This window comes from Chelmon rostratus, chromosome 8 (genome assembly GCF_017976325.1).
Source record: "Chelmon rostratus isolate fCheRos1 chromosome 8, fCheRos1.pri, whole genome shotgun sequence".
In the NCBI taxonomy this organism is placed as follows: Eukaryota; Metazoa; Chordata; class Actinopteri; order Chaetodontiformes; family Chaetodontidae; genus Chelmon; species Chelmon rostratus.
In genome coordinates, this window is record NC_055665.1 from 4,385,605 (window position 1) to 4,400,252 (window position 14,648).

At 41.8% G+C, this 14,648-nt stretch overlaps 1 protein-coding gene across 1 annotated transcript in view; it reads left to right on the top strand.

The window, feature by feature from the left end:
* Positions 1 to 14,648, top strand: part of LOC121610252 (thrombospondin type-1 domain-containing protein 7A) — an 87,945-nt gene that overhangs the window by 12,537 nt on the left and 60,760 nt on the right. Inside the window, exons 5-8 of the mRNA XM_041942270.1 lie at positions 2,852 to 2,920; positions 7,005 to 7,160; positions 9,644 to 9,847; positions 14,265 to 14,459. Of these exons, the coding sequence (XP_041798204.1) occupies positions 2,852 to 2,920; positions 7,005 to 7,160; positions 9,644 to 9,847; positions 14,265 to 14,459 (624 nt within the window). The remainder of the gene's footprint in view (positions 1 to 2,851; positions 2,921 to 7,004; positions 7,161 to 9,643; positions 9,848 to 14,264; positions 14,460 to 14,648) is intronic.

Consider the following 14,648-nt stretch of genomic DNA (forward strand, 5'->3'; position numbering starts at 1 on the left):
CTTTTTAACTATTCACACCCAGTAACGCCTGGTGTACCTGGTAAGGCTAATGTTAGCTTGCTAATATTTAAACTGAAGAATACCTAAGGTCATTGGGAATACTGGCAACATATCTGACCTTATACATGATAAAATACTGTTTAATAATGATGTATACTTGAAATGACATTTCTGAAAGTAACACAATTTATGCCTCCAATCACAAAACTTTGTGATAATGACATTAAACTGAATGATCAAATAATGTCAGTTTGGTTAGCATGATCAATCCCCTCTCATTAGAAACAGAATGAATCCTAAACACTCTGAACAACATATTTATCCATAGCAATATGTCGCCCCTTAACACCATCTCACTAGACAGCGCTACACATGCTTAGTAGCTGCTGATTTACACATGTATTAGCTAATTTATTAGCTTATTATTAGCTAGGCCATAAATTAGATTTTAGTGCAACCTGATTCAGTAAATGATGAGTTTGAAGCGAGGTAGTTGTTACTAATAACTTAAGAATGGATTTATTTAATAGCTGATGCAACCCAATCCAGGTGTTTAGCTTTAATGAACTGCCTCTGAGCTAAATGTGGTGTTCATGCACAGCAGTCAGTGATGGACGGCACCAAAGTGGACATTTATTCACATGACCATGTTGCAAATGATTACATTTTACGCTGTTTGATATTTCTTGAAGGGTTCTAATATTTATCTAAAACATCATTCATGATAAATGCCTTGTGAAGGAAGAGCTGGCAGTGCATTTGCTGAGCTAAAGCATTGTTTCTCAGCACCCGAATTGATCGGCGGTCCTTTGGTTCCCTGTGTATCAGCACTAATTAAAGAATAATGAGTCTGGTGGCCGAGATTAAACATCGACAGACACCGTTCAGACAAAGCCTATTGTATAATATACGAAATCATGTTTAATGTATACCTTATGAGATTGTATGTCCTTCCTCTGCCTTCTCCTTTCCTCCCTCCAGCTAAAGTTATATAGGGACTATAGGGCAAGTGAGAGCATATAGTACATGTGCCTGCAATGAAACTGGGCTATCATACACACTGAGACCCCTATAACCTCAGTTAAGATACAGTTAAAGATTCATATATACAAGCATGTTGAGAGTGGTCTTGCCAGGGCTGGCTGTGCAGAAATGTGCGTGACTTGTGTGTGTGAGAGCATTTGCACGAAGACATACACACACACACACACACATGCACAAAGTTCTTATCTTGTTGGCGCAGGATTTCTTTCCCCTCCATTGGGGGGTAATCTCCAGGCATACCACTGAGACAGAGAGGCAGACAGTGGTTCAGTGAAGTTTCCTGCAACCAGTGCGCTCTTTCTCCTCTCTCTCATGCATAAATATCACCATGCAAAAGGGCGGAAGATGTCCTCAGGCCCAGATCTGGAATAAGCTTACAACCTCCTAAATCTTAACCTTAATCTTTATGGGGGAGTAGCTCTGATCTGACCCCAGATCAGTATCGCAGCCTAAATAACGACACTTCCTCAACCAAGGCTGCGTAATGCTGGGTGTGGGTCTGCTGGATGCCTGGAGCACTTCTTCCAACCTCGTGGGAGCTGACATTTTGCTCACCTTTCCAAGTGTTTGACAAAAAGATTGACTTAAAAGTCCTTTGAAGGTGCTCTGACACTCAGTGTATCAGGCGCTTTATACGAATTCTCAAGTTCAAACTGTCCTTGCAGGTTGGAACTTTTGAACTCAGGTGGCTCCAAAATCCGTCACCTGTAAATGTGGAACACTGAAGTGAGAGAAGATACTAAAGAAATAGTTCAGGTTATTTCAAATTGCACTTACTTGCTTTCTTTCCGAAGAGGTAGACGAGAAGATGTCAATCTCACGTCTGTGTGTTCAATAAAGAGCTCTGGTGGGGACATGGTTAGCCTAGCTTAGCATAAAGATTGGAAGCAAGGGCAGACCTCTAGTCTGGCTCTGTCTGAAGGTCAAAAATATGTCTAAAAACATGTGTTGGTTCCTGGTAGAGCTATTTCCTGACCAAAAAAGGTTAAATGTCCATGCTGCGCTTCTGTGCAGAGTCTGCAGATAAGACATGTGTTGCCAGACAGGTTTTGGTATTTGCACAGGCACAAGAACACAGTTTGACAGTCTTAACAGTCATTACACTTGTTTGTTTGTTTTTGCACAAATCCTCCTAAAACCACAAATTGATTTTTTAACATTTTTTGTACAGGTTAAGCAAACATTTTAATTAATCAGCATTAAAGCTGTTGGTAGGTATGTTTTGCACAGAAAAAGACTAGCTGTTTCCCCTGCTTCTAATTATATGCGAAGCTATGCCTAACATGCGGGTGATGTTCTGATCTTTTCATCTCAATCTTGGAAAGACAGCAAATGAGCAGAAAATGTTGAACTATTGCTGGAAAGCCTAGAAAGGCGAAGTACAGTCTGGACTGACACTTGTATTCAGCTGAGTTAATTGGCTGCTATGAACGGCAACAAGTTCAATTATGGCAGATAAGTCTGTTACTCTGAAGTTAAAAAGACTGTAATCAGTTTTCTTTAGATGCACAAACTCAGAAATCTCCAATCATGACACGGTCACCAAAAGTCCATGTGGCTTTTGATGGACCACAAAGAGAAGTTATTTTCACCACTGCTCCGAGCTGAGATAATAAAAGGCAGATTTAATCACGTTCTTAAAGCATTTAGTTGTAAACCAGCCCGGGATGCGAGGACCTCTCCTGCTGCTTTAGTCTCTGCCCGTCTCCTGTGTGCTGCTTCCCGTTACACTCTGTGTTTGTTTGATAGAGCCTCCGTCTCCCCGGTGTGTGCGTAGCTAATAGCGCTATCTCCCCTGTAATTGCAGCGGGTCAGACCCAAAGACAGCAGAAGCCTAGTGTCCCCCCTCTCCTCTCCATCACCTTCCAGATTACAGGTAGGTGTTTTTAGTCACGCTGATAACAAAGCCCCAGCTTCTCCCCAGGTCTCTTTTTCCTTTTCCCCTTTCTCCTCACTCCATGTTCTCATCGTCAGTCTCCTCTCCTCTATCCTTTTTTCCTTTCCTCTATCCCTGTTTCTTTCACTCTGTCAGTCGCTCTTGTCTCCTTTCTCTTTTTCTCACTGCTTCTTCTCCCCTCTTCCCCTCTCTGCTATCATCTTTCCTCTCCTCTTCTCTATCATTGTTTCTCCTCCCCTATCCTTGTTCCCTTTCCTCTATTCTGGTTTCCTTTCCTCTATCTTTTGCTCTTGTCTGACTGTCTTTCTCTTTTTTTCTCAATTATTCTTCTACTTGTTACCTCTACTCTTCTCTATCCTTTTTTTCTCTCATCTCCTCTCCTCTGTCCTTGTTTCTTTTCCTTTCCCGTTCTCCATCCTTGTTCCCTCTCCTTCCCCCTTTTTTCTTCTGATCTCCTCTTCAAGTTTCTCTTTGTGTCCTCTCCTCTAACATTGTTTCCTCTCCCTGTCCTTATTTCCTCTCCTCTATCCTGGTTTCCTTTATTCTATCCTTGCCCCTGTCTCCTTTCTCTGTTTTCTCATTGGTTCTTCTCATGTCTTCCCCTTTCCTCTATCCTCGTTTCCTTTTTTCTCCTGTGTCCTTTTTTCTCTCCTCTTGTCTCCTCTCCTCTCCTCTATTCTTGTTTCTTTTCCTTTCACCTCCTCCATCCTTGTTCCCTCTCCTCCCCCTTGTTTCTTCTGATCTCCTCTCCTAACTTCTTCCCTTGCTGTTGTTTCCTCTCCTTTGCTGTTCTCTTCTCTTGTCTCATCTTCTGTACTGTGTTCTCCTCTCTTCTCCTCATTTTTCCTCTCTTCTCTTCTCTTCTCTTCTCTTCTCTCTTTGTTTCTTGTCTTTTCCTCTCCTCCCTCTGTCCTTGTCTCCACTCTTATTTTTTCCTCTCATTTTCTGCCCTCCCATTTCCTTTCCTCTACCCTTCTGTACTCTTTTCCTCCTCTCCTCTCCTCTCCTCTCCTCTCCTCTCCTCTCCTCTCCTCTCCTCTCCTCTCCTCTCCTCTCCTCACCTCACCTCAGTCCTCTTCTCCTCTCTTCTCCTTTTAAAACATACTGTATAATAATGACAGTATTTCAGATATTGATTTTAACAACACTTGGATGTTCCCCCATTACTGCAATGCTTTAGATTTATGATGAAGTTAAATGTAGACGACATACACACTTCAACAAAGTTACAAGCCCCGCTGCTCTTTATGCAGAGGGTTCAGTACCGTTGCCAAATCCAACAAAGAGGCAAGTGGTGTTACAACAAACTTCTGTATTTTCCCACTAAAAAACGGGCAGAGGAGTTGAAGCTTTGAAAGGACTGTATGAAAAACTTTGTTCCCCCACAAACAGAATAGGGATAGTGAGATGTGAGACATCTTCCACCACTGCAGACACTAAGCCACACTCGTATGAGGGATTTTTTCCTCCGTTGTCAGCTCAGCACAATAGAAAAATGAACTCACTGGAGAGCGCACTATGAAACAGACTAATAGAGAAGCGGGATATCGAGATAGATTTTTTTCTCTTCATCACACAGAGACCTAACACTGTGTTGGTCCTCAATTTTGTATTCCCAAGTGGATTGATATTAAAAGATTGAAGTCAGTGTAGATCCCCAATAAGACGTGGATTAACAGTGGCTCAGCAAACTCAGTATTTGACTTTCAGTGTATTTGTAAGAGGAATTAACCATTTTGCATTTCAAAAGCCCAACTTGCCTTCCCCTGTACAGTACTAAGGGAATTATGATTCAGCTCTCCTGACTATGTGAGACTTTAAGCTCTTAGATGTCTTGTAGGAACAGTTGCAATACTGGAAATAAAGTGCCTCAGGTTGAGCATGTGAAGAGATTGTTTTTGTGACTCACTAAATATCCGACGTATTTGAAATTTATCACTCAGCACTTGAAAAGTTGAGATCAAGCCATCCTTATACTTTGTACGGAGACGTCTTATATGTTTTTTAAACCTTAATGCCGCCACTGATGTCTGAAAACTGAGCGTCACTTTTCACTAAAGGTGGATTTCATTTTTGTGGGGAAGAATCTCCTAATCTCCTAAACAGATACCACAACAGATGCTACCACTTTAGCTGTTAGCCATTCTCCAGTAGCATCAGATTAACATGAAACAAAGTCGTCTTGCACCAGCAGGTGCTGAAGTGTCATGAGTTGATTACAGAAGATGAAAACACCAGACACTCTAGAGAGGTGATATTGATTTGAGAAAAATAGACTTGATGTTAGATTTTCTGTCACAATATTTTGTAAAACAGGACTCAAAAGATGTCCTGTAGAGTTTTTACTTTCATGCTGGTGTTTTTTCAGAGTCACATTATTCTAGTGTTTGATGTCTCTTTGAAATACAACGCATGATGTTAGAAAATAGAAATATAGACAATAACCTATAGATTTAGTTAATATTTGAGCAGTCAGCTACTTTCAAGTCTCTTTAAAATAAATGTTTCTGTATTTTTATGGCGTTTCATACTAAGTACTTGTTTATTAGTACTCAGTGTGTTTTTTAGAATGAAATCAGCTTCGAGCATGGCTGCTCTGTATGTGTGTAGCTGGGAAAAGGAAAAAGGTTTAGAAGTGTCAGTCAGAGTGTGGAGCTTCAGGCGGGGGCTTGAACCTGTCTGCTGACAGAGCAGAGCTCACTCATCACCACGGACGACCTGGAAACACGGAGGTGGCGTCCTGCTGCCCGCCGCTTTAAAGCAACTGGTTGATATTTTGGGAAATGGGCTTATTCCCTTTCTAGACGAGAGTTAGTTGATGCTTTAGAAGCTTCAGCAGCGTTGAAGCGAGAACATTGTTCCGTCCAAAGGTAAAATAAATAATCTGGCACATAAAAAGTGAGATGTTTTAACACTTGATTCTTCACATGATGTGTTAATTGATCATCTTTAAAAGGTGGATTGTTTTACCTTTATAGAGAACCATGCTAACTGTTTCCTCTTTTTTCTAGCCTTTATGCTAACCGGCTGCTGGCCAGTAGCTTCATTTTTAACGAACAGACATGAGAGTGGTGTCAAACTTCTCTCTAGCTCTTGGCGAGAAAGCAAATAAGTGTATTTCCCAAAATTTCAAACTATTCCTGAGTCTGATACCAAGTAACTGCCACTTTTTGGAATTTACTGTGACCGGGGCCTCTTTTCAAAAGTCCTCTTTCTCCTTCTCTGTCATCATATTTCCTGTCAGTCTCCTTCCAGCATCGAGTAACGACTCAAAAACGGTGAAAATATGGATGCTCAGCTCTTGAAGATACAGTCGCACCACTTGGAAATGACACTGACACCAACACATATACTGCATGTGTTTGGATAAATGCATAAACCCTGCATCTTCAGAAACTCCACACATCAAATGTATTTATCGTGGCACAGTTCAGCAGACACGTACAAATGTATTCTGCACAGTCGTCACAGAGCTGTGCCTCGCCTGGCGATAGCATCTCCCCTTTTTATTTTGACAAAGTTCCTCAGTGGGAGTTCAGACAGGCGTGGACGTACCAGTTGTATCGTGAAAAGGGCTTTCTAAAGCCAGCGTGGCACGGCAAGGCAGCGTAGACGCCAAATTACACCTCATGGAATAAACATGAGCCAAGACGCTGCTCTCTTACACCTTTAGTGTTGTATTGTTGCATCCTCTCTCCTGTCTCTGTCGAGAGTCGGTGGGCAGAGCTCCACAGTGTTTTATGTTTCCAGCAAGGCGCTGCCCGAGATAATCATTGCTAATTCATCATTCTGACATGCTAACAGGGAAGCAGTAAACAAAACAAAAGGACAATAGTGTCTACTTCACAGACATGTCTCGTTTTGTTTTTTCACTGTGGTTCTCATCTGCTCTCTATAGGGACCCTACTGCCAGAAATAAAAGTATATGAGTGTTATTATGTCCCTGGTTCCTGTTGATTGTAATGCTGGTAAAAATTCCTCACATTAAGACAAACCAGAATAGGATCAAAGTAAGGCAGGTTCGTTTTATCTCCTTCTTATTTTGTCTCCCTCTTTTGCTCAGCCTCCCGGCCGGTGGAGAACAGGCTGTGCGAGGGTCCGATCCCCAACAGGTCGCAGCTGTGCCAAATCCCCTGTCCCATCGACTGTGAGGTGTCGCCGTGGGGCGCCTGGGGACCGTGCACCTTCGAGAACTGTGATGACCAGGCTGCAAAGAAAGGTAAGAAAACAAGGTCCCAACGGATAATGTCTGGGTTTAATGGTTCTACAAGCCATTTATCAAAGTTATTGTGTTACATTGGTTTAAGACAATAATGGCCAATTAAAATGCTTGATGTTTTTCTGAATAAACCCACTCACCCCCTTTCTGTTTTGGCTCCATTAAAGACAATAAACATGCTGAAAGTAATTTGTCCATCATCTGTCATGCCGTCGCCCATCTGGTTCAGAGATAACCAGTTTTACTCTGTGAGAAAACAACAGTGACCTCTTTCTTCATGCCTTCTTATTGTTTCAGTAATTATACCGATGTATTCAAATGAATATGGAAATGATTAAACATAAGAACTTTCATTAACTTTATCTAAACGTTCTCTGCTGTAGCAACCAACAAATACTGTAGATTGTAAAATACTACGTGTTTTCTTTTCATAGAGTAGTAAATGCTGCCTATGCACCACCCGACACTTTGTTTTTTATAAGAACAATAGAATTTAAGTGTAGTATATACCATTGATCCCCAACTCATGGGCCGCGGCCCACTAGTGGGCCGTGGGTCATTTGGTACTGGGCCGCACAGAAAGAAAAAACAATTTCCATTATTTTGTTTTTTCACAGCCAGGTCCTCTTGACATGATTAAAAAGTGGATTTACGTTCATTATTATTGTTATTTAAGAGAAAATACCACAGTTTTTAATGCCAATCTTATCTTTTTATTTTGTTTTTATCTGCTACACCTTTAGACTGGGCCGTGAAAATATTGTCAGACATTAAACTGGGCCATGGTACAGAAAAGGTTGGGGACCACTGGTATATACTACATCAACAACATACTGTTGAGACTGAAAGCGTTCATAAATCTGCAATGTTCATTATGGTTTTGCTTCATAGCTTTCTTTTTGCCTTTCTAGTACCTATATATGACTGCATAGCTGCAGAGAATAACACTGAATAGTTAATGACTGAATGTCTCCACTTGTAGCAGGACATCATGTTAAAAATACATAGGAAACATACCTTTACTGCAGCTACATTATAATGACATGTTTCAGCATAAGTACCTGTGTTGTATCAGTACGTAGCATTTGTTTAATCAGTGGATTCATAGTTTGTGTAAAGTTAAATGTTCACGCCAAATTAGACACAAATCTAATACGATTTATGTGAAAGAGAAATTAAATGACGAAGTGGTGTTCACTGAAGCTCATAAAAAATGTCACAGGCTGACTTCTGCATGACTTGGTTCATCGGTCACATGTGCATTACGACTGTTCAGCTGTAGCATTACTAGAAGTAAAAACTCTGGAACAAGAGGGGCAGGGCAACATTTCCGGTAGCCTCGAGTGCTCTGCTATCATCAAGTCTTAAATTCCCAGAAGTATTAATGAGCTGTCTCAACAAGTCAGCCATCTAATCAACCAAGCTAATCATTAGCATCTATCATCAGTGCCAGAAGAAGTACTCAGATCCTTTACTTCAGCCATACAGCAGTTTCAAAACGCTCCATTACAAGTAAAAGTCCTGGATTCAAAACCACCTTAAATAAAGATACAGTTGTATTATCAGCACAATGTACTTAAAGTATTGAAAGTAAAAATACTATTGCCCCTGACTGATACATTATAATATATGACATTATTAGATTGTTTATAATGATCCATTAATGTGTAGGAGAGCCACAAGGTAAATCTGAGGAGTCGTGAGATAATTAATTGACATCGTTGAAGAGTATTGAAATTAAACCATCTGAGAAGTCTGACTTTGTCCTTTCATCTCTCCCAATAAGATTCAAAGATTTAGCCTCTGAGGATAAACAACAAAGCCATTCACACATGGTTTCAGGAGCCTCCCAATGACAACAATGGGACACTAACGAGGCATACGACTGTCGTTGACATCCAAGGGTTGCACCCTACCCCGCCTTAATGGGGGAATTGTTTGCCTCACAATAGAGTGATACCATTCTTGGTTTTGGGGGTTGGCCTCACTCAGGGGAAAAATACTTGAACCTAACACCATTGCATTGGACTAGAGCTGTCCTATCTAGTCTGGTTGCGTACGAACTGATGAAGCCTGCTCGGATGAGAGGCGAAACGTCTTCTAAGACAAACTGACGAGGTCCAGTTGCGAACGATTGAATGCCCTAAAGCGCACCCCGGCTTGACTTTTTTTTTTTTGTATTTGTCGCATGGCAGAATAGCTGGAAACCACTGATTTAATCTTGACTATTGAGTTATGATCTTACAAAAGCAGTTTTTACGCAAAATCTTACAAAATTTTAATAAAAAAATCTTGGTCTGAAAAGTGGCTAAAGCTGAAAGTAAATTAGTTCCGCAAAAAATCCAACATTTCTCTCTGTCATGTAGTGGAGTAAACATATATTTACACGCTTGAGTAAGTAAAGTTGGTGTGATTTTAAATGTGGAACAGTTAAGGTTTGTCTCTTTTGATGGCCGTCTTTACACTCTGTTGCCGTGCCGCAGGTTTCAAACTGAGAAAACGACAGATCACCAACGAGCCAACGGGAGGGCCTGGAAACTGCCCGCACCTGGTGGAGGCGGTGCCGTGTGACGAGCCCAGTTGTTACGACTGGCAGCTGGTCAGCCTGGATCAGTGTCTCCCCGACGACGAGAAGCCATGCGGCCCCGGCACTCAGCTCGCACAGGTCCAGTGTGTCAACAGCAACGGTGAGTGGGGAGAGTCCAGTCCCGTTGTTCAAATAGATCACAAGATTTCACCGGATCTGATGACTTCAAAATTTACTGACTGATTTGTTAAACATATTCTTCCTGTGGAGACTCTATTTGTTCCCGCTTGCTCATCCTTGGAGTGAGTTGTGCTTTTTGCTCATCTCCACTTCCAGTGAAGAAGTGCAGGTCTCCCCTTGTGTGAAAAATCCCATATTTTTCAAGGTCACCTCTCCACTGACCCTCCAGCTCCGGCTGCACAGCTCCGGACGTGAGGAGATTTCCATGACTCGACTCCTGGTTGCCATTCATCAACTTTGTGAGGAGTTCTCTCCCTCCAGTCCTCCTTCCTCTCTCCCCCCTGTTAAACCTCTCCTACTTTAACGCTTGCTTGCTTCAGCGTTGCCACCTCTCTCTCTCGTTGGCTCTCTCATTACAGTCTTCCTCTCAGCACGCACAATTAAACCTTACTCGCACTAAATCAAATCAATCCTCTGTGGCCCTGAGCCTCGGAGTATCTTGTGCCCTTTGCTGCTCCTGGTTTTTACTGCTACTCGTTATTACTGTAGATCTTTAATAGAAGGGGCAATGGTGCAGACATGCTTTCCAGCCTTCCTGTTGCCTTCAGTGGCCAAGTTAGACAAAATAAGGTACAACACATTATTGATTTTTATGCTGCTGCTTTTTCCGGCCAAGTGTAGATTACATACCGTTTTTATTTATTCAGCTTGTAAAGTTAGAAAGCGGTGCAGCTCTTGGAATCTCATTTAGCTCCAAATGTATTCAGTAAATCTTCATTTTATGATCCCATGCAGCGACTTTGTTCATGTCTTCCCCACTAGAGAACTTGATTTGTCCTTCTAACGTCCCCCACGAATCACAGTTCATGCATCAACTGCAGGTATTCGGTGAAGTTGGTCCAGTTGGTACAGCAGGAGTTAACACAGACTGTGCGCCGTTCTTTCTCCCCTGACTTCAGTTGATTGATCCCCCCCCACCACACACACACACACACACACACACACACCTGCACTCCCTCATCTGATGAAAATTGATTTGTTCTGTTTGGATTTTCACTCCGCTTTTCGCCTCAGAGATTTTTCACTGCAATGTCAGCTGTGTATTTTCTCCAAGTGTGTCCCAGCCATAAAAGAAAAGGCCACACAGCCGGGCACCAGACAACAGGTGAAGGTCGATACAAACGTTATTGAAACTGGCTATTGATATTCCCCATGCTGACTGCCTGCCCACTTAGGCAGAGAGCTGTGTCTTCTCTGCACACTGAGCGTGGAGGTTTTCCTCTCGTAGTGGGTGTTCTGTTCATTCATGTTTTCTCTGTCTGAGCCTGAAAACTGCTGGAGTCCCTTGTCACTTCTTATTTTCATGCCGTCTCAGTTCAGTCATGATTGGTTCACTGCGTATCTGTCAAAGTGACATCTTAATGCAAAGTCAGGCCCAGTCGGACTTTTGAAGCTCAAGCGATCCTCCTGTGCTTGAAATTTCAATTCAACCATTGAAAGGTTTACATTTTCCTGGGTATATGCATCGCCTACAGGAGAAAATATGCTCTTCTTGGTTCATAGCAGCACACAGACGAGTATGTGGGTTAGTATAATCCACTTATGGCTGATGCAAGGAGCTCATTAATAAAACATGGACGACGGTGTAAAAATGTGGGACTCCCTTGTGAGTTTGCTCTCTCCGTGTTCAATGCCACTTCAATATGTAGATGGGCCGAGTCAAGAGTTCATCCATATGAATATTCTACAGATAATCCATGAAAAGGGGCATAATCAACTGTCATGTCAATATGAAAAACACAAGTGAAGTCTAAGAAGGGTTGAATGTAGGGCAGCTGGACTTGGTCGTAGATACTTGAAAATGGTTCACTTCTCATCCAAGGGGCCTCTTCAGTTGTAGCTGACTGGTGGGGACTCCTCCTCAGATAACCATGACCTGGATGACTGAGAGTCTTCAAAGACAAGTGAAAAGGTTTGAATTATTTCTATGGGTGAAGCCCCGCGAACTAGGTTTGTTGGACCAGCCCAGAAACATCAGACTTATCACTGGTTACAATGCTGTTGGTTATTTGTAGTGTTTAGTTCAGAGATTTTTGATGCTTTACAGGTTCATTGATGCAGCTGAAACTGCCTGGAGATTGCAAGACACAGCAAGAAATAACTGACTTTATAATTTATTAAATCATATTAATGTTGCCCATAAATATTTGCATGAGATGTCAGTCAACTCCACTTGCATCCTCATGAAGTCCATCCTCATGTTTGCAAACCTGGCCCGGTTCAAAAGCCATAAAAGAAGATGAATTAGCGGGTCAGTAAAATCTAATGTTGTCTGCGCAGAATACTCTCTGCTGCTGCTGTTTAGGAAACAGTTTGTATTAGACTGTCAAATCTTCACTTCACGTCAGCAGATTTCCTTCTTGTTTCCACATCAGCCTCACGATTCCATCAAAGAATGCCAAGCTGATGCCTGCACCAGTTTGGAGAATGTCCTTCCCGTGTTCTGGTCGTGACAACAGACGTCTTAAGAAAACAAGCACGCCTCTACACTGTGAAATGCTCCGTGTGCTTGACATTGCGCCATCAATTAAGACACACAGCTGTTCATTTTCCCAGCTGCTCCAACAGTGCTGAAGTTTAGTTTGGGGAGTGGCGATTCTTGCAATGAATCTTTAAGCCTTCGAGTTTATTTTCACTACCTGAGTTATCACCCAGTTTATCCTCAACTGGCAAGTTAAAGGAACAGGTTTCACTCAGCGCTTCATCTGTTTGTTTTTTTCCTCTTTTGAAAAGTTGTGTTCTCCTTCCTTAGCCTCCTGGGTTTGGGTTGTGTTCCTCAGCTGTCAGACATTTTCACAAATGTACCAAGGACGACAAAACAATGTACACAAGTACAATGTGAAAGACCTCAGAATTTAATTTGGCTAAATACACCAATATAATAAGAAGAAAAGGGGGTCTTCTCTTTACACTGCAGCTCAGTGACACAAACAGGGTGATAAAGGTGAAATGCTGTTGTAATTACAGCGTTAATTCTACTGAGGATACCTTGGCTGTTTCATTTTTAATCAAAAGAGTAATATGGGGTTAATTTTTTACGTGACGAGATAATATAATGGGCTAATATCAGTGAGGTACTTTTACTGTCACAAGAGAATTCCCTCATATGACCATCAGTAATTACCTGAAAGTGATGCTAAAATTCCTCCCCCCTCATGTGCCAAATGTTCCTTCTAGTTTTTTATGTGAAACGATCAAACTTTTTCTGAAAATAGTGATTTATCACACAGATGGAAGTTTCAGAGTCACAACATCTACCCTTAATAATTCGTTTAAGTAACTCTGAAAGTAGTAACCATTAATCAAATGCAAAACCACCTGGTTTGGCTTTCAACATAGTTCTGACATTTTCATATTTTTGACTATTAGTATGAAATAAACTGCAAGGGCTGGAATCATTACCTGGAAACACATACGGAATTTCCAATTTTAATATCAATAAACCGAGGACGGAAATGCAAAACCACCTGTTTTTTAATTTTTTGGCCCAGAAAACCAAAACCAAGTCCCAGAGTCATCACCTGGAAACACAGATGTTTCTGTGCGATAACAATCAATCATGACTGGATAATATACATCCTCCCAGCCCTCCTTTATTTCCTGCCTCAGTTTCAGTTTCCTGATGTTGATCTCCTGAAAGTTTCTTTTGTGATCATATGACACTGACATGTCCCCATTAGCACTGAGTATGACTATGATACTTCATTACCATTAGCATAGTCCCATAGTCTCTTCTTCTTTATACATTATACACAACTATTACCTTATTACTATCAAGAGAATATTACTCGAATGTAGCCCTGTTAGCATATTTAAGTATTGCTTTCCCTTTAATCTCCCCATTGTTACCTTTTACAGTAAAACAGGATGTGATTATTTGCTCATCCTTTTTTGACATTTCAATTGAAAACAGTACAAAGACAATATATTTAATGTTTGACCTCATCATCTTGATTTTTGTAAATATATGCGTACAAACAAGTCGGGACAGGAGCAACTTAAGACTGGGAAAGATGTGGAACGCTCCAAAAACACCTGTTTGGATCATTCCACAGGTAAACAGGTTGATTGGTAACAGGTGATAGCATCATGATTGGGTATGAAAGGAGCATCCTGGAAAGGCTCGGTCGCTCACAAGCGAGGATGGAGCGAGGTTCACCACTTTGTGAACACATGATTGGATAAAGGATTTTACTACATGGACTTGTTGGTGATGTTTTTTTGGCGTTTTAGTCTCAACTCTTTTGGAATCAGCGTTGTATGTTTGACTTTGAAACGCAGCTTGAGTCTGTCCTCTTGATTTTGATCATGTTATTTTCTGTCATCATCATCATCAGGAGAGGAGGTGGACAGAAACCTCTGCTCGTCCTCCCCGCCCCCAGAGCCCGTTCCCTGTGAGGTGCCTTGCTCGAGGGACTGCGTGCTCAGCGATTGGACACCCTGGTCTACTTGCTCTCAGACCTGCTCCAGCAAGACCATCGAGGGGAAGCAGATGAGGACGCGCTCCATTCTGGCCTACAACGCTGGGGAAGGTGAGTCTCCACCTGCCGACCGTCTCCTGCACCATCATCGCGTATGGAAATATATGCAGATGAGGCCCGAATATTGGCTTAGTCATGGCCTTTCAAGTCGTCCTTTGCTGTCACTCACTGAATGTCTGGATTTCACACTTGTCTGCATGTGCATTTGTCCTTATCTCAAACAGTCTGCTTATCTGTCCT